This window comes from Lutra lutra, chromosome 1 (assembly GCF_902655055.1).
Source record: "Lutra lutra chromosome 1, mLutLut1.2, whole genome shotgun sequence".
NCBI classification, from domain to species: Eukaryota; Metazoa; Chordata; class Mammalia; order Carnivora; family Mustelidae; genus Lutra; species Lutra lutra.
The window spans coordinates 205,433,785-205,457,563 of NC_062278.1; the positions used below are offsets into that span (position 1 = coordinate 205,433,785).

The 23,779-nt window shown below is 55.5% G+C and overlaps 2 protein-coding genes across 10 annotated transcripts in view; both read left to right on the top strand.

Moving 5' to 3' along the window:
* The first annotated feature begins 332 nt into the window (after nucleotides 1-332).
* Nucleotides 333-659, top strand: UCN2 (urocortin 2). The gene has a single exon (XM_047694898.1). The coding sequence runs from the start codon at nucleotides 333-335 to the stop codon at nucleotides 657-659; it is 327 nt and encodes a 108-aa protein (XP_047550854.1).
* A 1,466-nt stretch (nucleotides 660-2,125) lies between these two features.
* PFKFB4 (6-phosphofructo-2-kinase/fructose-2,6-biphosphatase 4) overlaps nucleotides 2,126-23,779 on the top strand; it is a 34,317-nt gene continuing 12,663 nt past the window's right edge. For 2 of the 9 annotated variants that reach the window (XM_047694722.1, XM_047694738.1), the window contains exons 1-9: nucleotides 5,832-6,012; nucleotides 10,899-11,015; nucleotides 11,165-11,261; nucleotides 15,322-15,388; nucleotides 18,055-18,129; nucleotides 18,493-18,549; nucleotides 19,177-19,370; nucleotides 21,767-21,974; nucleotides 22,585-22,731. In XM_047694722.1, the coding sequence (XP_047550678.1) occupies nucleotides 5,916-6,012; nucleotides 10,899-11,015; nucleotides 11,165-11,261; nucleotides 15,322-15,388; nucleotides 18,055-18,129; nucleotides 18,493-18,549; nucleotides 19,177-19,370; nucleotides 21,767-21,974; nucleotides 22,585-22,731 (1,059 nt within the window). In that variant the 5' untranslated portion in view covers nucleotides 5,832-5,915. Of the gene's footprint in view, nucleotides 2,270-5,831; nucleotides 6,013-6,153; nucleotides 6,541-6,646; nucleotides 7,020-9,910; nucleotides 10,604-10,898; nucleotides 11,016-11,164; nucleotides 11,262-15,321; nucleotides 15,389-18,054; nucleotides 18,130-18,492; nucleotides 18,550-19,176; nucleotides 19,371-21,766; nucleotides 21,975-22,584; nucleotides 22,732-23,779 lie in introns of those variants that run through there. The other 7 variants (XM_047694747.1, XM_047694793.1, XM_047694731.1 and 4 more) reach the window with 7 other exon arrangements.

A 23,779-nucleotide genomic window follows, 5' to 3' on the forward strand; every position in this document is an offset into this window, starting at 1 on the left:
CTATTTTGGTTTGTTTCCTCCCTCTCCTTTCTCCCTCTTCCGGTTCCCCTCCCCAAGAGTATCTCTATCTCTACATCTAGAGCTAGCTGTGCTCTCTTTATCTCCTGCTCTGCCTAGCTCTGTCTTCATTTTCTCAGTCTTGCTCTGGCTGTCTAGTCCTTTCATCTCTGTCTCTTCCATCTCTCTCCCTTCCTTGCCTGGCCTCTCTAATCTCTGTCTCTTTCCCTCGGTCTCCCTGTCTGTCTGCTTTCCCCATCTGTCTCCATCCATGTGCCACGGCTGCCCAGAGCTCCTGCCCTGAGCCTCTTTTTTCCTCGCAGCCTGACCACACGATGACCAGGTGGGTTCTGCTGGTGCTGATGGTCCTGACGTGGGGCAGGGCCCTGCTTGTCCCTGCGACCCCTCTGCCAGCCTTCCAGAACACTTCCCAGGCCACTCCCCACCCCGTGACCTCGGAGAGCACCTCAGCCAGCACCGCAGGCCCCTCCAGTGCTTGGGGCCACCCCAGCCCCGGCCCCCGCCCGGGTCCCCGCATCACCCTCTCACTGGATGTCCCCATTGGCCTCCTGCAGATCTTACTGGAGCAGGCTCGGGCCAGAGCTTTGAGGGAGCGGGCTGCCACCAATGCTCGCATCCTGGCCCAGGTTGGCCGCCGCTGAGCTGGAGAATGGGGGTCACAATGATGGGGCCACCCTGGATCAGGAGACCTGGAAGGCGGCGGCAGAGCAGGATGGCACTACATTGGGGCATGGGGCACCCGGCCACCGCCCTGTGGGGTCCCTGCCAGGCGGTGTCATATCACAGCTGAGTGCCTCTCAGAGCCACGGTGTGTCTGGACAGCCCCGAAGGTTGCCAGTTTGGGGGGCGGCCAAATGGAGTCTTGCCACGCCTGGAGCCCCGCAGACTTCCAATATGTCTGGACAGTGTGGACACTACAGCGGAATGTCAGTGCTGGGAGGAGTCTCGCCATGTCTGGGTGCCCCACGGTCAGGACATCCGGGCGCTCGGTGTGCTTACTCTTGTGCCGCGTTTAGGAACCTCAACACAGCGGCCCGACATGTTATCTGAGACCTATCTCAGTCTGCCTGAGACCAGAACTGCCGGTCTGCCCCGCCCCCCACAGGTCACCACACAGGGAGGTGCCAGTGGAGGGTCACACACATGTCTCCTGCTCCCGGAGGCAGCACCCATCTCAGATGAAGGGGCCGTCAGGGGCATCTCCAGGCACAGGTGGCCAAATGCAGGAAGACTGTGGCGGGGGCAGCCTTGCCCTGTGGCAGGTGTATGCGTGCATGGATGACTGCTTCTCTGTGGCTCTGACAACTGTGACTGTGTGTGGGCAAGGTGAGGGCATGTGAGGGGGCTGTGAGGAACAGGGGCTTGTCCTGAAGCGCGCTCAACGCACAGCCAGGCACTATCCCACCCACATGCCTGCACACCCAGCCATGACCCTTGGACACACGTGGCTCAGGCTGCTGGGACTCCAGCCTGCACTGGGACGGCCAGCTCTGCACCTCCCTCATCCAACTGTCCGGAGCAAAGGTGCTCATCTTTCCAAGCCTCAGCTTCCTCCTCTGGAGAGCAGAGTGATGCCAGCGGCTTCTCGTGAGCACCTGGTGATGGTATACGTGAAGGTTCTGGCATGCAGGAAAGAGCTCAATAAACGTCATGCCTGGAGAATGGGATGAATGAGGATCACGGTCGTGTGCACCCAGGCAGGGACAGTCAAGGGCTGAGTCACTGCTGGCTACGCTGCCCCTCTGCCTACTCTCTCCACCCCCGCCCCATTTCACCGACCTGGTCCCCTAGGTGTGGAAGGAATAGGTTTTCTCTAATCTCACACCACCAGCTCCATTGTGGGGCTGGAGATGGGACAGACCTTCTGAACGGTGTGGACAGGCTTGCCTGCAGATGGGGCAGAAACTGTAGGTAGTGTGGACAGCTCTGGCTGGAGACAAGGGCAGACCCTGGGCAGTAAGGACTGCTCCGGCTGTAGAGGGAGGCCACACAGTGTGGGAGCACGGCTGCCTGGGCTGGGGGCACTGTCGATCTCTCAAGTTGTGAGGCCCTGCGGGGCGGGCCGGGGGCGGGGCTGGGAAGGCGGGGCCACACGGGGCACACCGCAGCTCCCTCCGCGCCCGGAGGGCGGGGCTGCCCGGCTCCAGGCTGCAGGGGGCGGCGGCCCAGGGCCAGTTCGCTTACAGGATGGACAGAGACGAGGAGGGAGGCAGCGCCCTGACGGACCCCGGGTCAGGGAGCAGCAGGCAGGGTAGGCATGGGCGGCGGGGAGCGGGTGGAGGGGGTTGGGGGAAAGACCAGGGCGCAGTGGGGTGGTGCTGGAAGAGGTGCGAGGGTGTTGGGGGGTCTCTCTAGGTGTAGGGGTGCTTTGAGGGGGCATCAGCCTGTCAGTGGCAAGGAGGAGGGGGGACACCGTCGCCTTTCAGGGGAGTGGGGGGGAGCTGGGTCAAGGGGGAACTATAAATAGCTTCCCCCTCCAGCCCAGAGAGAGGGACAGCCAGCTGGAGCTGCCTGCGGCCCTCCTGCTCTGCCCTTTGCTGGCCTCCAAGGGGTCATGTTTGTCCAGGTCCCCCCGAGGGGTCACACATCATCTTGGGGAGGCCCAGAGGCTCATTTGGGAAATTTTTCATATGAAGTGGCTTTAGCACTTGAACCAGAATTTCTAGGGCACCTACTGTGTGCCTTGTGTGGATCCTGACTGCTCTAAGCACCCACTCTGTGCTCTGCCCTGGTCATGAACCTCTCTGAGCCCTTACTGTGTGCCTTGGCTGGCCCTGAGTCACTCCGGGCACCTACTGTGTGCTCTGTGCCAAGCTGGAATCAGCAAGTCAGACCAAGCGGGCCACGGTTCACAGGCTGCTCAGTCGCATGGCTCCATACCGCCAAATTGGAACCTCACCCCCAACCCCCATGAGCTCTGGGCCCAGGGAGATACCAGGGATGATCCTTGGCTTGAAGTGGCCAGAGGAAGCTGGAGCTCCTGGGAATTCCCTGAACCTCCCAGTGGCAGCAGAGGGGAGAGGAGGAGGGAAATCAAAGGGAAGGGAGGCAGTAGAGAGCAGCAGGCCCCTGCAGCCTGCCTGTCTCTGTGCAGGCCTGGGTTGTCAGTGCGCGGGTTGTTAGTGTGCGTGCACGTTGGGCTCTGTGTGCATGCTTCCATGCATGGGCACGTGGGTCTGTGTGGCATTCACTGAGGCCCCTGGGCCTTTATGCTGCAAAGTCTGGCCAGGACTGACCAGCAGATACAGAGATGGGGAAGAGTTTGAGCAGTAAGAACTGAGGATCTAGGACTTCAGCCACCCTAGAGCTTGTAGCCAGGGACACTGGAGAGCGGTCTAGAGGTCATTGCAGAGGGCACCACTGGAGCTAACCACGGGCAGGCCAGACAGCTTCATGGAGGAGCAGGGAGGCTGAGCCCATCGTCACACACCAGTGCCTGCTGACACCCTAATACACTTTCCACCACATCACTTTGGGATGCCCCAAGGAGGGGAAAGCCATAAAGGCTGACTGTTCTATTGGGCATCTACGGATGCTGGGAAAGCAGAAAGCCAAGAGAGCCCTGGAGGGAATAAACCAGAGCCCAGGCGTAGTGGTGGGGAAATGTGGTGACATGGAAGATATGGGAGATGAGGTTTTGAAGGGCTGGGAGTTCATCTGAGTCCATCCTGCACTGTGGGCTGGCTCTGTGACCCTGGTTCCTTCTCCCCTCCCTCAGTTTCCTACTCGAGAAATGGGCAGGGAGATGAAGAATATTCTTAGAGCAGAGGTAGACTGTGGCCTTGGGGAGGAGCCCCACACTTCTCCTGCTGGTAACCTGTGGCCTTCCACTGGATATGGGGACTTGGGAAGGTGTGTTTGGGTCAGCCCAAGGTCAGACTGTTTGGGGAAGAGTGGAGGTACAGAGCCGCCCTCTTCCTGGGAGGCTCAGCTCAGACTGTCTGGGTGTGGGGACAGTTTCCTCGAAATGACCTTGGCATCCTGCCCTGCTCTGGCTATCCCCTACCTCCAGCCTTTGACTAACATCCCAAGAGGGCTGAGGAGGAGAATGGGCGGGCCGGAGGAAGTGCTGGTTGTCTTGGATGGTAGAGCATGTAGCTTTTGCAATAAGTGCCGGGGGTTAGACAGGGCGTGGGTGGCGACAAGGTCTGTGAGGTCAAGGTGGCCCCGAGATGGCCTTGGCAATAGCTAGGAGACAGACAGCAAGGCTGCCTGTGTCAAAGCCTGAGTGGCTTTGGAGAAGTAGGAAAGTGGGCGGGTTGTCTCAAGTCCTGCTCATCAGGACCTGCCCACGGGTGTGCTCGGAGCTGTCTCTTCGTGGGTGGGGGGTGGGCTGCGGTGCGTTGAACACAGCAGAGGAAGGATGAAGGAGGAAGTGCTCAGCTCTGGCTGGGGCAGGGCATTCCTCCCGGGGTAGGGGGCTAGAGTTGGTTTCACGGAGGGTCTAGGTGGGCTTCTGCCTCCTGAAACTTCATCTCCTGTGAAGGGGGCAAGACATCTGTATCAGAATTATCTGAAGGGTCCTTGCCAGGCTCTGAAGTGCTGGGTGGAGACAAGTGTGTGGCAGGGAGGTCAGAAGGAGGGGGTGCCACACCTGGGGTGCGCTGGTTGGAGCCTTCTTCTCCGTGCCCCTAGCCCTGGCTCCTGGCTGGACACACTTTGGGCAGAGAGAACCTGAGGGTGCCATGATCCTGTCTGGGGCTTTTGTGGAGGACGTTGCTAGAGGGCAGGTTTGAGCAGGGTCAGTGAGGCCCCAGGACAGAAAGTGTACAGAACTTGGGAGAAGCTGGGCTGAGGAGACAAAGGAGAATGACCCAGGGTTCCTGAACTTATGGTTTTCTCCCCTGCCCTTTGCTTCCACTGCATTCTTAGAGACAGGAGAGAGATAAGTAATATAAATGATATCACTAATGTGCTTCAGAATGGATTTCTCAGACACTGACACATTTTAATCTATACCAGAATCCTGTCAGGTCAATGATGTCCACATTCTATTTTCCTAATTTTAAAATATGCAAATTTACAATTTACAATTTAATTGGTAAAAATGAAATCCTGTAAGAAGTAAGATAGTGCCAGAGCTCAGGGAGTCCCCAGGAAGCTTGGTTAAAAGGTCCTGCTCACGTGCTCCGGGTGGGCTGGAGTTTAGCCTGAGTTCCCCAGTGGCCAAGGTAAAGAGAGGAAACAATTTTGGGATGTCCCTGCCCATGAGGTAAAAGATTTTCTGGCGTGGTTGAGCCGGTCACTCCAGTGGGAGAGGAAGAGTCCTGGGGCTCTAGAGAGGGTCGGGACGCCCGGCTCAGGGGCGGCTCAGGGGCGCGGTGGTTGAAACTGGCTTAACGCAGGGGCCACCAGACTGGTCCTGACCAACTGAGACCTGCGGGTCAATCAGGGACAGCTCCTTGGCATGCAGATCCCTCCCTCCTGGCCGCCCCCACCCACCCCTGCCCCAGATCAGTGGTAGCAGTGAGCGGAACCCGGGTGCCTGGGGGCAAGGCTGTGCAAGGCAAGGCGGTGGATGAGGCCGATGCAAGTCTGCACGGTCCGAGCGGGCGTGCTGGGCTCCTGCATCCCCGGCAGGTTCGGCACCATCCCGGCCTTGAACCTGTGGGGAGCTGGGCATGCGCGTCCTCGATCCCCGCGTGAAGGGCGGGCCTGCCGGGTACAAAACCGGCTGGTAGGCGATTGGGCATGCGTGGTCGGAGGCCGGGCCCCCTTCTGTTGGGGTAGGGCCTACTGGTTCTGGGGCGGGGCCTGCCGGGAGTTGGAGCGGCGTCTCCGCGGCTCGAGGAGGGGCGGGGCCGAGGGGCGGGGCCGAGGGGCGGGGCCTCGAGTGGCCAGAGGTGGCCCGGCTGCTGGGTCGGAAGCCGCGCAGTCCGACTCATCACGTCCAGGGTATGGCGTCCCCACGGGAATTGACCCAGAACCCCTTGAAGAAGATCTGGATGCCGTACAGCAATGGGCGGCCCGCTCTGCACGCCTGCCAGCGCCGTGGTGAGGCGGGCTCCGTGGAGAAGGGCAGGGTGGTGCCCTGGGATGGGTGGATAAGGCGGCCTGGGCCAGGAACAGGTGGGGAACAGGGGACAGGTGAAGCTGCCGTGACTGATGGCAGGGGAGCAGGAACTGGTCGAGAGCCGGGCACAGGTGTGGCAGAGCAGGGGGCGGAGGCAGATATGTAGCCCTGTCTCCCCTCGCTAAGGACTAGGTCTGGCTACCATCACCTCCAGGAGGCGCCGGCCCGCTCTCACCCGAGTCTCTATCCACCAAGTCAGGCCTGGGGAGGATTCGGAACCTCCCCCTACCATTCACTTCAGGCCAGAGAGCGTGGACGGTGTCTGAGCTATGTTGGCCTTATGGAAATCGCTTGACCTCTCTGAGCCCAGAACTTTCAGAGGCCCAAAGGTGGGCCAGTCCTCCAGTGAGAGGGAGGTGGCCCCTTGGCCTTAACTACCCACCTCTGGGGCTGAAACCAAGCTTTGAGAAGAAGTTCAGGGAAGTGCAGTTGTGTTGAGGATGAAGAAGGTGGGAACACTGTCTCATATAAACCTGTCTTTGTGTCCATGGGGTATGTGCACCCCGCGGGGTTGTGGGGGAATGGTAAAGTTAGAGGGGAAAACGTCCAGGAAACTTGCTGACATTCATGGGATTGTTAAGGGGCTCACCTTTCCTGGGATCCCGATGTCTAATCCACTTTACTTGACTTTCTGCTTGTTCTTAAATGAGTCTGCAACCTCTTATTGCCAAGAAAAACAAAGGTTTTTTTTGTTTGTTTTTTTAGGAGTAGCAAACATTATAATGAATTTACAAGTTGGCAAGGACCTCAGAGAACATCTTGTCCAACTTGGGTAAACAGATACAGAAATGGAGATCAGGAGATTGTGCGATGTGCTAAGGTCTCTCTGTACTCCTTGACCTCTGCTTGGGCATGATAAGGGAGGGGAGAGTGCTCTGTTCTCGTTTGGCTTTGAGGCCAGCCTGGAAGCCTTGGCTTTGACCAAGATGTAAGTCCTATGGGTGGGCTGTGTGTGTCTCTTACTACACCGGGTCCTGTTGGGGGGGTGGCCGTGGTTTTGACCAGGCATTCTGGTGGGTCATGGCTCTGACCATGATCTAGGTCTTGGTAGGATTCTTAGGTGATGATCAGGCTCTTAGGCCTGGGGCCATGGCTTTCCAGTCAATACTTGGTCCTGAGAGGCAATAGTGAGTGCCTAGCCAGCCCTCCTTCCAGACTTTTCTGTGGAGGGACCAAGGCCAAGGCCCCTTGCCCTTGTGCTTCTAGCCAGTCTGTGTTGTCCTAATGAGGGGGTGGCCACTGTTATTATATAAAGGGCAAGAAGTCAGAACCTGGGCTTTGAAGAGCCACATTGTTGCTCAGCTGCTCAGCTGTGTGACCTTGGGCAAGGAGCTGATACTCTTGCTAGGCCACGGGTTCCTCATCTGTGGGATGGAGACAGTCATCGTCCCTGCCCCCAGGAGCTGCTGTGAGCTTCTTTGAGGGGAGATGCTTGATAAGTGGTGGCAGGTGATGCTGTCATTTCGTCACCACCCTTCTTTGCTTCTCAGTACCTCAGAGTCGGGAACTGAAGCATCAGCTGTGAGCCAACCCCCATTCCAGATGGCAAAGATGCTGAGGCTCAGTGGGGAGGGGCCTGTGTTTCTCCAAGCTCCAAGGATGCAGTGAAAATATGGCTCTGGCCTGAGCACAGGGGCTTGTGTGTGGCCCTGTCTCAGGCTGTTACAGTAGGTGAGATTCTGGACTGGCCTAGCTCAAGAGGGCTTCCTGGAGGAGGAGGCACCCGAGAAACCAAAGATGAGACCTGCAGATTGTATGGGGATTTGGATCCCGGGCGAAGGTCCCCGAGTTCACAGCGGAGAGTAAGCCGTGAGTGAACATGGAACCTGTCTGGGCAGCACCCACAGTCCCCAGAGCCTGTGCATGTAGCCATGTAGCATTTTACCCCCTGCGTAGTAATTTATAACTTGGTGGAAGACCCCAAGGATGGGTGGGGGATGGGTGGAAGTTGACCTGATCAGAGGCTGTATAGAGAAGAGGCTGTAGAGGCCCATGGCTGGTCTGTGCTGTGCAGTGGGTTATCTTTGGGTGCCTAGTCCCTGGCCTCTGACGGCACCAGAGACTGCTTGGCTGTGCCTCTTCTACCCCTACTCTCTGTTAGCAATTCTTTTTCCTTTGGGTAAATTCAGGCTTCACATGAGGGCATGGAACCTGTTACCTTTCTTCATCACTGACCCCTCAGCTCAGCCCTGGAGGAGCACTGGGGGCAGGTGGGGCAGGGGCTGAAGAAAGGACTCAGAGCATGCCAGAAAGAATGGCACTTGAGATAGCTTTTATTGGCAATAAGGTAACAAGAACTTCTTGGCTAAGGACATGACTGGAATGGGCACAGGACAACAAGGGAGATGACTTTCTGTCCCCTCTGAACAAGACAGTCATGCCAGATTGCTTTCTCCCTTCCCCAGCTTGGCCCAAGGAGACATGCTCAGGAGCAGGTGCAGTTCTGGAACCTTCTTTAGGGCTTGTGGCGGCCCCTGAGGTGGTCCACCAGAAAGTCATCACAGGATAGCACCAGCCTTGTCTCGGGCCCCTTGATTCCTAGGGCTCTTGTGGCCCTAAGCAAATTTATAGGAGAAGGAACCAGTGAGGTAAGTTGATTGGACATGTCTGCAAATCTCCTTGGGCACATAAGCCTCATGTTCTGCTGTCTAATTGCCCAGTGCCGAGGCTCTCCAGGGGCCCAGAACCCCAGCTTCCCTGGTGCTTATGCTCTCTGTTCAGGCCCAGTAGTGTGTTCCCTCTTGTGGGCCTCGGTTTGTAATTCCTCTTTTGCTAGCTTGCTTATGTTTTGCTGTTGTAAGCAGAGCTATTGCAAATACACGTGTACTTTGAGCTTTCTTAGGGTCATTTCCTTGGGAGCTTATCTTGAGGAACAGTGTTGATAGGTAATTTATTGCTTTTGCTCCCAACCCTGGTGGACCGCCCTGCCCGCCTTCTGCAGGTGGCCGTGCATGGGGCTGGGGAGGGGATCCTGTCACCACACACTGGGGGAGGAGGCCAGGGCTGTCTCTGGGAAGATAGGAGATGTGAAGAGGGGGTGTAGAACCCCACTCCTGAAGGCCTGGGAGAGCCCTTCAGGGAGCATTGGGAAGGAGGGAAGCAGTCTGGGTGTGCAGGCTCCCCCCACCACCCTGTGCTTAGCGGCCGACTCACTGCCCTTGGCTTGCTTGCAAGCCCTGGCCAGCAGTTGTGCAAACAGCACAGGCCCCAGTGTCACTGGCCCTCAGGACGCAGGGCCTTGCTTAACTTGCTTCTCTCTCACCTTAGCCAATGCTGAGGTTTTTCTGCAAGTTCCTGCTTGCTCGCTGTCAGCCTGTATTCCGTGGGATCCTGTCCTTCCCTCCCCTGAGGCTTAAGGTTTGGGTCACATCTGTCCAAAGGTCACATCCAGTCCAGGAGCGCTGCAGCCCCCACTAGCAAGCAGGGCCCTTTGGTTCGCTGTGGGACCTGCCTGGAGACGGACAGATGCCTCTGTCCCCCAGGTCCCAAGGACAGTGGATGCCGAGGTGCCCCTGCATCTCAGGGTGGGGCAGGTGGCTCTGGCTTCCCAGACACACTCTGGCTTTTACCTGGAGATAGTGCGGGGCCTCACTGAGCGATTCTCATCCCATTTGACAGGTGAGGACACCAAGGCTCAGAGTTGCCAGTCATTGTCAAGAGTCCAGATGGGAACCCAGACCTAACTCCTGAGCCCCAGACGGGGCTGCCCCTGGGGCCTCTGTGCTCCAACTCCAGTGAGGGGTAGGGCCCAGCAAGCTGCCCAAGAAGGGCTGCCAGGAGACGGCATTTGCAGAGCCCTGGGGGCAAAAGAGGGACAGTGACAGGTCCCCACATGGGCCACCTGTCTGTCTGCTGTGGTTTCACATGGCCTAGGTGCTGGGGACGGTGAAAGGGAAGCTTTCTAAGGTTTCTGTGGTGAGGCCACACTGAAAGCTGAGCCGGATCACGTGAGGCTGGTAGTTCTGCTGTCCTGGTGTCTGTCCCAGTGGGCCAGGGTTTGGGGATGCTGTGTACAGACCCGTCCCCGCCTCTGGCCTCGGCAACTTCTCCGGGGGGTGTGCACTGACCTGGTGGCACATGGGATGGTGGCGAGTGGGCTGTGCAAGGGACAGTCCTTGTGGACATTGGTCTGGGTCTCTGGTCTCAGCCCTGTGGCACTCACCCTGGGGAATTTCGAGATGCCGCTCCCCCCCTCTTTGCCCCATAGTTTTTGAGAAGCAACTCTGTGCCAGACTGCGTGATCCTGAATGGCTCTGGCGCTGCAGGGCTGCTCTCTCTCCAAGTAGTCAGGTGCAGGGGGCGGACCCATGGGTGGGGTAACCAGGATTGAGGGAGTGTGCCGGGGTACCATGGAGGTGGCTAGGAGGCAGGGCTCCCCGAAGAAGCAGCTTTTGAGCCGGGCTTTGTACCAGATGAGGCAAAATTCCCAGCGGGGAGGATAAGCAGTGGAACTGTGCTGGCAGGAATGCTGAAAAGGTTCCGTGCAGCTGGGTGTGGGTTCCGGGATGACAGGTGGGCGTTGACTGTCTCCTGGGCTTTGGCTCTGTCTGCCTGTTCATTCAGGGGCGGGGCAGGTCCAGCTTTATATCCGCAGTACCCATCAGGATAAGGGGCTGAGGAGATTCTGCCGCAGCTGCTGGAGCCCAGGCAGGCCTGGGCAGCAGGGTTATGCCAGCGGTGGCTGACACCAGGGTCTTAAGGCCAGGAGGCCTGGCAGGCCCATCTGAGGTCCTGTGGCAGGAGCAGAGGGAGAGGCCCACTGGGAGGTGTCCCAGCCCTTATCTGACACCGCCTTCTTGCCTTTCAGTTTGCATGACCAACTGCCCAACGCTCATTGTCATGGTCGGCCTGCCCGCCCGGGGCAAGACCTACATCTCTAAGAAGCTGACTCGCTACCTGAACTGGATTGGTGTGCCCACCCGGGGTGAGACTTGGCCTGGGATTCCAAGGGGGCCTGGGGGCTTTGTGGGGGAGGGGAGGGGAAGAGAGAAGGCTGGCCTGGAGTGGGTCAAGGTCAAGAACTGGAGAGGGCTGCTGCTGGCTGTGTGAAAGCTGAGCCTTTCTTTCCCCCAGAATTCAACGTTGGCCAGTATCGCCGGGACATGGTCAAGACGTACAAGTCTTTTGAGTTTTTCCTTCCAGACAACGAAGAGGGCCTGAAGATCAGGAAGTGAGTGTGTACGTGTGTAATTATGTGTGTTTACAGAGAAGACCTTGGAGCCCAGATGCCCAGCTGCTCCTGAGCCCTGGCCTTGCTGTGCCCCACTGGGCTATGACAGGGTTGGTCTTCTGATCTCTCAGAGTGTGGTGGGGTTGGTGATATGGGGATAATAGGCGAGGGTATAGGGCCTCTTTTTTTTTAAGATTTTATTTTATTTGAGACAGAGAGAAGAAGAGAGAGCATGGGCAGTGGGGAGGGGCAGAGGGAGAAGGAGCCGCAGACTCCCTGCTGAGCAAGGAGCCGCAGGTGGGGCTCGATCCCAGGACTCTAAGATCATGACCTGAGCCCAAGGCCGACCCTTAACCTACTGAGCCACCCAGGTGCACCAGGGTGGCACCTTGGCGGCTGGCCCTCCCTGGGATTTATGAACCCTTAGTAAGGACATCCTAAGGGAGGGGAAGATGGGGCTTCAGAGATTGAGGAGACCTAGGACAGGTCATGGGCCGGCTGCAGAGACCTCTCACTTGCTTACCCCAGGCCCTCCACTGGCATGGCCTCTGGTAAGGAGGGGAGCCTGAATGGGTGCGGGGACACAGGCCTCCGGGATGGGGCAGAGTGGAACAAGGAACCACCTTCTGGCACAGAGTGGGAAGGATTGGGCCCGGTACCACACCCTTCCTACCCTTTCCTTGATAAACTGTGTATTTGGAGGATGTTTGGCACTTGCTTAGCATGTTCTTGGCATGTGTAGGACAGGCCTCGGCTTTGCTTTCAAGTGGCTCAGACTTCACCCTCCTGTTCTCATTCATGAGATGGGAATTTGCAGACAATACCCTACCTCCTCCCCTCCCCGCCCCTTTCAGACTCCAACCAAGAACACCAACTGGTGGTCTGGGGATCTGTGCTCTTTTTGGCAGGTGCCAGCTGAGGGATCAAGAAGTCTCCTTACCCTTGCTTGGGGTTCGGCCATTGTGCTAGGGCATTTAGCAGAGGCTGGCCCAGCTCTAGTGACCTCCCCAAATCAAGCAGAGCTCCAGGCCAGAAGCTCTGCGTTTGTCGCCTAGGCCTGGATACTAGGCTGCCTGCTCCGTCTCTGGCCACCAGGGGGCAAGAGCTCCCCACTGTGGGGCGTGGCCCTGGTGCAGCAGCACCAAGAAAGGGGAAGGGGAGTCTGTCTTTCAGGCCTGTGGCCCAATTGTGGGTGAAACTGGGGGCGGACTCTCTGTGACCCAGACAAAAGGGAGGGGACTGGTATTTGCACTCCCGCTGTGTGTTGGGTGCATGCTGCCCATTGTCACTCCTGCCCATTTTACAGGTGAGGAAACTGAGGCTCAGGAGTCTCACACAAGATAACATGTTTCTGCCCAGAGCCTGGTCTTGAATCTAAGCCCACACCACCGAAGACTTCTGTGTCCATCTTTCTAGTGTTACCCAGTTAGTAGGTCAGAGGTTGTATCCAGTGCCAATTCTGCAACAACTTCAAGCTGTGGGCACCCACTAGCCGGTTTGTCCTCTCCTACGTGAGGGCCGGTGGTGTCACCTCACTCCCCCAGATGGGGAGGCATGGTCTGAAAGCGATGGTGTTGCTTGGGATCACGCAGGGTTTGAATCTGAAGCCAGGCCTGTCTAAATCCAGAGTGTCTGTGGGAAGAATAAGGGAGCTGGCCCTGCCAGGGCCCACCAGTAATTCTGCTCAGGCCTCCCGAAGGTAGGAGTATTGGGATTAACTCAGAGGGGGAAATGCCAACTTGGAGAGGTTGGGGAGCTAGGCTAGGGTGGCCCAGATGGAACAGAGACCCCAGTGGGAGAAGCTGGGGGTGGGTTCACTGGAGCCTACCTGCAGGCAGGCCCTCTGGCTATTCCTGGAAACCCTCCTTCCTGGATCTGAAGTCTAGCTCTGGCCCCTGGGCTTCAGGACCGTTTCCCAATAACCAGCCCAAAATGCCCACAGGTAAATGGCAACACAGAAGGATCAGAGTTTTTAAAATGGGAAGCCTGAGAAGGGAAGGCTAGATTGCCCAGAGGCCTGGGTGACCTCAACACGTTGTTGAGGTCCCTGGGGCTACACAATGTTGATGTCTGTCCCTGACACCGGGCACCGTGGAAGGTCCAGGGAAGGGCATGCAAGGTCACGTGTGCACATGCAGGTCACGTGAACACACGCGCCATTGGGCACACTTAGTCTTCTACCACACATGAGCCCGCGTGCACATATGCCCATGGGCACATGCATGTGCATCTAACAATCCTATTCAGGTCTGTCCTGACACAGTGCACCTGGAGTTAGCATCAGTCTGCACAGGGGAAGGGCTCAGTCCCACAAGACCATCCCCGCTTCACACCCACACCCCCATACGCTCAGGCTCCCCGGCTGCTGGTCCCACATCTCCACTGGAGCCCCGAGATCCCCGTCACCTGGTGTTGCCTCAGCCAGAGCAACCGCCAATCTTAGTCCAGGATCCAGGGCGTTCGCACAGCTGGCCAGAAATGGCTCCAGCAATGCATTGCCCAGACTCTCAGAATTCAGGGTTTTTCTTGGCAGAAGAAAGCTCTTTTGTTTTTTTTAAAGATTTTATTTATTTATTTGACAGAGAGAGAGAGAGATCACAAGTAGGCAGAGAGGCAGGCAAAGGGAGAAGGGGAAACAGGTTCCCCGCTGAGCCGAGAGCCTGATGTGGGGCTCGATCCCAGGACACTGAGACCATGACCCGAGCCAAAAGCAGAGGCTTAACCCACTGAGCCACCCACATGCCCCAGAAGAAAGCTCTTTAAAGTTTTAACCAAAAGACCCGCCGGGGTGCAAAAAGGTCACAAAGAGGCATAGGAGCAGAACGGCTTCTGGGCACCTGGACTCAGCTGTGCCACCAATTTGCCCCTGACCCCAGCGGCTGGCCCCCTGCTCTGCCTGGCCTGTGCCTCCATGCTCAGGCCCTGGGGCCCAGCTGGTAAAAGGCCCCATAGCTCCGTCCTTGGATGTGCTGCAGGTTTGTGTACCAAATCCGAAGATCAAACAAACGGAAGAACATCTAACTTTCTAACTTTACTCTTGCATCAAGAAAGTGCAGGTAGGGGCGCCTGGTTGGTTAAGTGTCTGCCTTCGGATCAGGTCATGGTCCCAGGGTCCTGGGATCAAGCCCTGTATCGGGCTCTCTGCTTAGCAGGGAGCCTGCTTCCCCCCCCTCTCTCTGCCTGCCTCTCTGCCTACTTGTGATCTCTCTCTCTGTCAAATAAATAAATAAAATCTTTGGGGGAAAAAAAGTGCAGGTAATAGATAAAAGGCTCGAGTGACCTGCCTGTCTCCAGACATTAGAGAAGAAAAGGATAGTATGAGGAAGACCTTAAGTATGACAGCCCATTTTGCAGCAATAAACCAAAAGGCTGAGGTGTTCTGAAGGCAATATAGTTGATGGTTAGTTATGGGGAAGATTTCATCTTCCAGAGAGTTCGTGGACATAGGTGCAAGAGGCAGAGACACAGCAACCTCCTCCATAAGAGTTTCACATATTCGCTCTTCCAGGAAAGCAAATGGAATATTAAGTATAATGTCGCCCTGGGGGCCAGCAACAGTGTCTTTTCTCTCCTACCACCAGCCCCCAGCACTCACACACAAGGAACCATCTGGTTTTAAACGTGCTTATTTTGCGGGTGCCTGGGTGGCTCAGTCGATTAAGCATCTGCCTCCAGCTCAGGTCATGATCCCTGAGTCCTGGGATCGAGTCCCGCATTGGGCTGCCTGCTCAGCTGGGAGCCTGCTTTTCCCTCTGCCTCTCCGTCTCCCTCTGCCTGCTGCTCCCCCTGCTTGTGCTCTCTCTCTCTGTCAAATAAATTCATTAAATCTTAAAAAATATATATATCCCCTGTGGCCAGGAGCACATAGCCTTCGGTTATAGGAGCAGAGTTAGCAAAAGTACTGAAAAGGACCTCAAGGAGAAAGCGAACTTGAGAAGGGTAGGGGCCCCAGGGACTGGGCCCTCCCTGGTCAGGGTAGGATGTGTCTCTGAACTGTAGCCCTGTGGCCCTCCTGCCTCCAGGGTCGGGTGTGGGGCTGACCCTGTTTTCTCTTCTGAAGGCAGTGTGCGCTGGCAGCCCTCCGTGATGTCCGGCGGTTCCTCAGTGAGGAGGGAGGCCATGTGGCGGTGAGTGGGACATCCCGGTGTCTTTTGGGAGTGATATGTGGGAAGCCTAGCTACATCTACCCTTTTGCTTGTCAGGTGCCTGGCAGGGAGGGAGGGTGTTTGTGGCTGCAGCGGCCCCTGGGTGCCAGGCCCTGGGAGGAAGTCTACAGTCACCATACAGAAGGAAGTCGGAGGCTGGATGTGTACTGGGAATTTCCCTCTGGACTTGTGGTTGCATTTGACCTAGTAGGTCTTCCTTCTGGATACTCACATTGTTGGTCACCACATGTGGTTATCGTGTTACCTAAATCTTGAGCAAGTGTGATTTCTGCTGGGCTAGAGAGAATCCTGCTGCGCATTTAGTGGCTGTTCCTGGAACCTGCTGAATCCTCGGTAATGGAATTCCAACAATGTGCTAATACCTCAGATGGATGGGCGGGGCCAGGTTGAGCCTGGGTGTTTATGGGAAAGGCCCCTCTCCTCACCCTATGCAGTAGAACACAGGAACTGCTTTCTCCTTCCTTTTTCCTCTTAGAGGTGTGGTTCCTGCAGCTCTTAATCTCCCAGCTCCACCTGACTCAGTCCCCTTCTTAGTCTCAGGAGTTCCCTCGTCCTGGCTCCCCAGTTGAAGCCCTGCTCTTGGCCTCCGTGTCTTCTTTTTCCTTGATTTACTGACTTGTTTTGTTGGAGCTTATCCTGCAGTAGCTTCCCAAGGAAGGTACTTGGGAATTACCTTGCATGAGATCTTACGTGTCTGGCAATGGCTTTTCATCCAACTATCTGATGGTTGGGTTTAGGTGGGAAGTATTTTTCCTTTAGAATTTCCACAACATCGCTCTGTTGTAGTATGGCTTCTAGAGTAGTGTGGAAAAGCCTGATGGCATTCTGATTTGCTGATCTTCCCAAAAATTTCGTCTCTTGGGGCTGCTCATGCCCTTTTCTCTGGGGAGAACTTGACGACCTTGTGGTGGGTCTTCTCCATTGTGCTGGGTCCCAGGGCCACCCTTTCTTTTCTTTTCTTTTCTTTTTTTTTTAAAGATTTTACGTATTTATTTGACAGAGAGAGATCACAAGTAGGCAGAGGCAGGCAGAGAAGTGGGGGGGAGCAGGCTCCCTGCTGAGCAGAGCCTTATGTGGGGCTCGATCCCAGGACCCTGAGATCATGACCTGAGTCAAAGGCAGAGAGGCTTAACCCACTGAGCCATCCAGGTGCCCCCCAGGGCCACCCTTTCTAATTCGAAACTCATTTCTAACAGGTCAGGGAAAATGTCATATTGCTTTAATAAACCACCCCCACCAGTTTCTGACAGTTGATTCTCTGCTCCACTCCCAATTTTCTGAGCTGCTTTTTCAAGAACTCCTGGTGGTTTCATGCTGGACCTGAGCCCCAGTTATCTTTTTTTTTCTCTCCCGATTTCCTATCTCTGTCACTTGTGTTCTATTTTCAGGGAGATTTTCTCAAAATTACTGTACAAGCATCCAGTTGAATTTTTAAGGAATTTCTGTGATCATATTTTAATCTCTAAATTCTACATTTCTTATCTTTGAGTGTTCCAGTTTTTTAGAACTCTATTTCTGTTTCAGGGTTCTTACAGTATTTTGTATCTCTCTTTAGATAATAGTTGTAAGCGTTTTTTTTTGTTTGTTTGTTTTGTTTTTTGACATTTCTTTCTGTTCCCTGTCCCATCTTCATTTCCTCACAGTTCCTTTTATTCTTTTCTATGTAGTCTCTGTTTTTCACGTTGAGGTTTTGCTGGAGCATCCCATGAGCCCTGGTTGAATGCCCTCTTAAAAAAGTGATGCTCAGGACACCCCGTGGCTCAGTTGGTTGGGTGTGTCTACCTTTGGCTCAGATCATAATCCCGGGTCCTGGGATCGAGCCCCATATCAGGCTCCTTGCTCTGTGGGGAGCCTGCTTCTTCCCCTGCCTGACACTCTCCCTGCTTGTGCTCGCCTTCTCTCTCTCTCTCTGACAAATAAATAAGTAAAATATATATATTTTTTAAATGATGCCTTAAAACCTGGTTTCAGACATGCAAGTGAATGGGTCACTCCTGAGGGCACATGGATAGGCCCCAGCGGTTCACAAGGAGGCCCAGGTGGGTCAGCCTGCCTGGACAAGGCAGGGAGAGGGCCTGGGGCTCCACCTGCTCTTAGTTTCACCACCAGGCAGTCCCCCTGTTTCCACTGCACACTTGTCCCTTTTCTCGGAGACACCTGGGTCCCTTTCCTGATGCTCCCTGTTCCATACAGGTGGGTGTGCTCGGCTGGCCGAGGGCTTGTGTTTGTTGTTCTCCATTTCTCTGAGTTAGTCCCCCAAATTCTGCTAATATCTCTCCTGTTCTCTTTCTTCTTCTTTTCCCGTCTTTGTGGAGTCTCGGGGTAGAGTGACGATAAACGGGGGTTCCGCACCCCATGTTTAACTGGTTTTACAGGAAGTCCTGTTGGCCAAGCACGGACTGAGTGCCTGCCAGGAGCACAGGCACCCGCTCCTTCCAGCTTCCTTGAGGCGTGTTCCTCAAGGAAGGGGAGGCCTGGCCCAGGCCCTGCAGAAACTGGCCAGGCAGGTGGCCTGGGCACCAGCTAGTCCTTGTGAGAAAAATGGTCCCTGTGTAGCTGCCGTTGGCTGGCTTCCCACCTCCCCCGCTCTGGGACCAGAGTCCGAGTTAACCCTGGTTTGGTCCTAGGTTTTTGATGCAACGAATACCACCCGAGAACGGAGAGCAACCATCTTTAATTTTGGGGAGCAGAATGGCTACAAGGTGAGCGTCTTTGGTCCACCTCCTCGGTTGGGCTGTGCCACGTTCGGACCCCCCAGGTCCCTGTCACAGCCTCCTGATGTGTGCGGGGGTCAGGCAGGTTGGCTTCTGGGTGGATGTGGGGTAAAGCGGTTGCTGTTTCCTCTCCGCCTGGGCTTTTCCAGGGAGGAGGGTGTCTTGTGGGAGGGTTCTGGGTAGGGTGGCACCTAGTTTGGTTTGGGGCTTCTCGAGCCTATCCCCACCCCAGAAGAAGGGCCTTGGGGTCAGCTTGGCCCTCAGGGAGGTGGGAGCTCCATGGAGCCAGGCCCAGTGCCCTGAATGTGTCTGTGGTTTCTTCCCTCCTGCCTGGCCTCGTCCTTGCTGTAGACCTTTTTTGTGGAGTCCATCTGCGTGGACCCCGAGGTCATAGCTGCTAACATCGTGGTGAGTGGTGTCTCTGACCTTGTGGGGGATCGTAGTGCAGCGGAGGTGGCGTGGGACAGCAAGGTCCATCTGCGGGTTTGGGCCAGTGCCTAGGCTGACCTGGCTTTGGGCTTCTTGAACATTGGTGTGGCAGGGGAAGGCTGTACAATGCCAGGTCAGGTGATCGGAGACTCTCTCATGTAGAGAGCCGCGTAGCTGGGGGGCATGCACTCTTGCTCCCTCCTCTTGCCTTCTCCTCCCTTTCCCCATCGTCATTCCCTGGACAGTGGGAGAGGAGTTTCAGCCTCTGCAGGTAGGGAGTGGGGGGTAGGAAGCGATGTTTATATTTTGAAAGAGAAAGAGATTTGACCTCTCTCCCCTACACCCTGTCCCCTATCTCCTTATTCAAGGAATGAACATCTGGGTTGGGGGAGATGGTTCAGCTGGGAAGGGGCTTCCACTTGCCACAAAGATGAGGACTCCCACCTTCGGCTGCCCAGTAGTAGTCTGCCGACACTAATGTGGGAATGAAGACCAGGGGACTGCTGGACTCTTCCTAATGGAAAAGTCCCCTGGGGTTGGCCTCCAGCCTCATGCCCCCATCCTTGTCCTGGCCTCTGGCTCAGCGTCCCCTCACCCCCCGCCCAGCATCCTCCTTGGTCTCTGGCCCTGCCTGGCCTCCATCCCTCATGTGTCCTTGCTCTGTGCCTGGTCCGACAGCAAGTGAAACTGGGCAGCCCTGACTACGTGAACCATGACAGTGATGAGGCCACGGAAGATTTCATGCGACGCATTGAGTGCTATGAGAACTCGTACGAGTCCCTGGACGAGGACCTGGACAGGTGAGTGAAGCAATCACCGTGTTCTGCAGCTATGATGGGTGGTGCGCGGGAGTCCCGCTCGGCTGCCTCCTTGTGACTCGCCGGCGTGGTGGCTGAAGGGCCGCCCCAACAGGCAGAGATGGTTTATCCTTGTTTCTTCCCTTCGGGCAGAAATTGTGGGCTAGGGGTGCCTGGGTGGCTCAGTGGATTAAGCCTCTGCCTTTGGCTCAGCTCATGATCCCAGGGTCCTGGGATCGAGCCCTGCATCAGGCTCTCTGTTCAGCGGGGAGCCTGCTTCCCCCTCTTTCTCTGCCTGCTGCTCTGCCTACTTGTGATCTCTGTCTGTCAAATAAATAAATAAAATCTTAAAAAAAAAAAAAGAAGAAATTGTGGGCCAGAGGTGACTTGCAGAACCCCTATTACCTTATGTGAGGCTCAGCAAGTCAGAATTTTCTGTTATTCCATGCGACTCTTGATCTCAGGGTCATAAGTTCAAGCCCTGTATTGGGCATAGAGCTTGCTAAAAAGAAAGGAAGGGGGGCGCCTGGGTGGCTCAGTGGGTTAAAGCCTCTGCCTTCGGCTCAGGTCATGGTCTCAGGGTCATTGGGATTGAGCCCTGCATCGGGCTTTCTGCTCAGCGGGGAGCCTGCTTCCTCCTCTCTCTCTGCCTGCCTCTCTGACTACTTGTGATCTCTGTCTGTCAAATAAATAAATAAAATCTTTTTAAAAAATTAAAAAATAAAAAGAAAGGAAGGGAGGGAGGGAGGGAGAAAGGAAGAAAAAAGGAAGAAAGAATTTTCTGCTATTCTCTTATAAAATCAAGCCTAATTTCTGTGTGGAGGGCCTTCCCGCAGGGCATTTGCAAACATTTCATGTTCTGTGAGCGCACAGTCTGTGTTTTGAGGCGGTGGGGGTAGGGGGAGTGCCCAGATCCTGTCTACATACAGCTGGCAGTGGCCTGTGCTGGTTAGCTCCACAGGCTCCTTCTGGAATGACAAACCCAGCAAAAGTAAGTGTTGGGTGGGGAGGGGTCTTCAGACCCGCAAGGGGCATGCAGTTAAGGCTCTTACAGTAGCAAACTCTATCTGTAAAGGGTAAGGTAGCAAATATTTTAGGCTTTGGGAATAAACAGTTTCTGTTGAGCTATTTAACTCTGCCATTGTAGTGCAAAGGAGACGTAGACAATATGTCAGTAAATGGGCATGACTCCTATTCCCATAAAACTTTATTTACAAAAACAGGCTGTGGGCCGAATTTGACTTGTTGGCCATAGTTTGCCAACTTCTGTGTAACAGCCTAGTGGGGGCAGTGGTTAAGTCAGTAACACTGTGGCCCCTGGTAAAGTATTGCATAGTCACAGATCATAGCCAAGACACAGGCGAAAGGGTAAGTTTTGTAACATTACCTGAACGTCTGGAATATAAACCTGGACATGGGTCCTGTATAGTATAATCATATGAGAACATCTCATGCGTACAAACCAGGGGGAACAGGCGCCTGGAAGAGAGATGATTTCTGGGTGTCTTTACAGAACAGTTCCTACACTGACTGAGTGTCTGTGGCCAGCCCAGGCCAGTCAGCACCCACTGCCTGGGCCCCTGTGGTTTTTTGTGTTCTCCAGTCACCCCAGCACAGTGGTTCTTGTGGTTCTGTGATGTAACCGCACAAGAGGGGCTTAGCCAGATGGAGCTGCTCCTGTCGGATTTCTCAGTTGCTGCTGCTGCTGTTTTTATTGGTGTTTGTGTAACAACCCTAACCCTAAACCCAGGCCCTCGGGCCAGACAGTGAGAACTCAGCTAAGAACCTTCAGACAGCCTCCCTAGGCCAACGCAGAGCATGATGCCCGAGAAACCCTGCCTTTCCTCCTGCTGCCACCCCAACACCCAGCAAACATAAACAGACGAGTGAGCATGTTCTCCCAGCCGCCCCGCTGCCCAGCCTGAGTGAGCAAGGGAAGCGGCTGAGCTGGGGTACAGGAGCAGGCTTCCTGGGGGAAGGAGAAGCAGGTCCAAGGGTGGCTGGCCAGGGGAGCGGAGGCGAAGAAGGTTTACCAGCTACCCCAAGGTCAGGCCTGGAAAAAAACTCTCTCTTCTTCACCTTACAGACTGTGCGTTAAGAGCTCAGAGGTAGGCAAGTGGGGCCTGGGGGCCACAGAGCTGGGGTGACAGTCACAATGTGTATGACTGACCCTTTCGATGTCACCTTTTAGAAACACGATAAGTGTTGAGCACCTCTCACGGGGTCTGTCTAGATGTCCCACGTGTTGTGTTGCTCCCTCCTCATCCCGTCACTTGCACACCCACTGCCCGTCCCGTGTGTCGTGATCTCGAGCCTGGTGGTCTGGAGCACACAGCTCTGTGGCTGGCAGGGGGGCGCAGTCACACTCACATGTCTCTGTCGCCCTTCTCTCTGGAAAGGGATCTGTCCTATATCAAGATCATGGACGTGGGGCAGAGCTACGTGGTGAACCGCGTGGCGGACCACATCCAGAGCCGCATCGTGTACTACCTCATGAACATCCACGTGACCCCCCGCTCCATCTACCTCTGCCGACACGGGGAAAGCGAGCTCAACCTCAAGGGCCGGATCGGCGGGGACCCGGGCCTGTCCCCCCGGGGCAGGGAGGTCAGTGCGTGTGTGTGTGTGTGTGTGTGTGTGTGTGCACGCATGCATTGGCCTGCTCGGGGGTGGTGGGGGGAGCCGTGCGCAGCTGGGTGCATGTATGCATGTGTTCAACAGGCCTGGCTCCAGCTCTCGTAGTTCATGTGTAATCAAGGTGGATGACCTTCATTCAATCTGAAATGTTCCTATCATGTAGGGAAAGTCACCAAGCACCACGCTTGGATCTCTGGCTTCCATGTGAGCTGTCACCAGCTGAGCCCCTTTCCTTGGAGAGGCACGCCGTTATGGGAGTGACCCAAGTCCCTGCAATGCAGCTGATGGCTGCCCCGCAGTCTGGGGGAGATGCTCAGGCCTCTGTGGGGAGGCCATGTGGTCTGGGCCATCTGGTTGGGAGGTGGGCGATGGCAAGGGGCATAATGCTTCACAACTGGAATTGGGAGCATCTGGTGAGAACGTGTAACGAGAGCGCTCGTGGGTGTGGGTGCTCTCAGGAGGTCAGTTCTCTGTGTTCTGGGGCTGGGTGGGCATGATTCTGTTGTGCCCTATGGCTTTGTGGTCCTTTGAAGGGCCGCCTTGGGCCTGTGGGTCTGAATTTGTTTCTGATGCATTTCAGTTTGCCAGAAGTCTGGCCCAGTTCATCCGTGATCAGAACATAAAGGACCTGAAGGTCTGGACGAGCCAGATGAAGAGGACCATCCAGACAGCCGAGGCCCTGGGTGTGCCGTACGAGCAGTGGAAGGTCCTCAACGAGATCGACGCGGTAATCAGTTGCCCTTTGCTGCCCTCCCAGTGCCCCCGCCCTCCACTGCTTAGTGCCCTCAGTGCCCACGCTCTGCTGCTGGGTGTCCCCAGTCCCTACCCTCTGCTGCTCGGTGTCCCCAGTGCCCCCGCCTTCCGCTGCAGTCCCTGCCCCTCCCTTGCCCGGCGTTCACTATCCCCATCTGCTTGTCATCCCCACGGACCCTCACTGCCCCCGCCCTGTGCTGCTCGGTGCTCCTGGGCTCAGCAGAGCTCAGCCAGGGTGACTGTGCCAAGGCCCTGGGGGAGCTCTCTCCTTCACTTTCCTTCAGTTTTTAGGGATTGGATTCCTCCCCTCCCCACTTTCCTTCTTTTGAATTTAACTATCTCGACCAACCAAAATTTCTTCTGGTGTTCCAACACAAGCCTTAAAAACTGATCTCTCGGGGCGCCTGGGTGGCTCAGTGGGTTAAAGCCTCTGCCTTCAGCTCAGGTCATGATCCCAGGGTCCTGGGATCGAGCCCCACATTGGGCTCTCTGCTCCGTGGAGAGCCTGCTTCCTCCTCTCTCTCTGCCTGCCTCTCTGCCTACTTGGGATCTCTCTCTGTCAAATAAATAAATAAAATGTTTAAAAAAAACCCAAAAAACAAAAAACTGATCTCTCCCCAGGTAACTCACTTACCTATAACCACCCATCTATCTTTTCCCTGTTGATTTATTTCATCTACTTTTATATTAAGTATGATCTACAGTATCACATGATTTTAATTATGGTAGTTTTTTGTCTGTTTCTTGGCCATTTGGGTATCTTTTGTGAGGTCTTTCGTTCTTTTTCTTCCCAGACTGGATTGTCTGCCTTTTTTTTCTTGGGGGTTTTTAGGAGTTCTTTATGTATTCTGGATACGTCCCAATGTTTGACTGGGAGCTGGACGTTTTGGATGAACCGTGCTGGACATAATTTAGGCCCAGGTGAATGTTGTCTCTCCCCAGAGGATTAACTTTCACTTTGGGCAGCCAGTTGGGGTGGGTTACCGTAGTCGACTCAGGCATAGAGCAATTGCTAAGCTGAG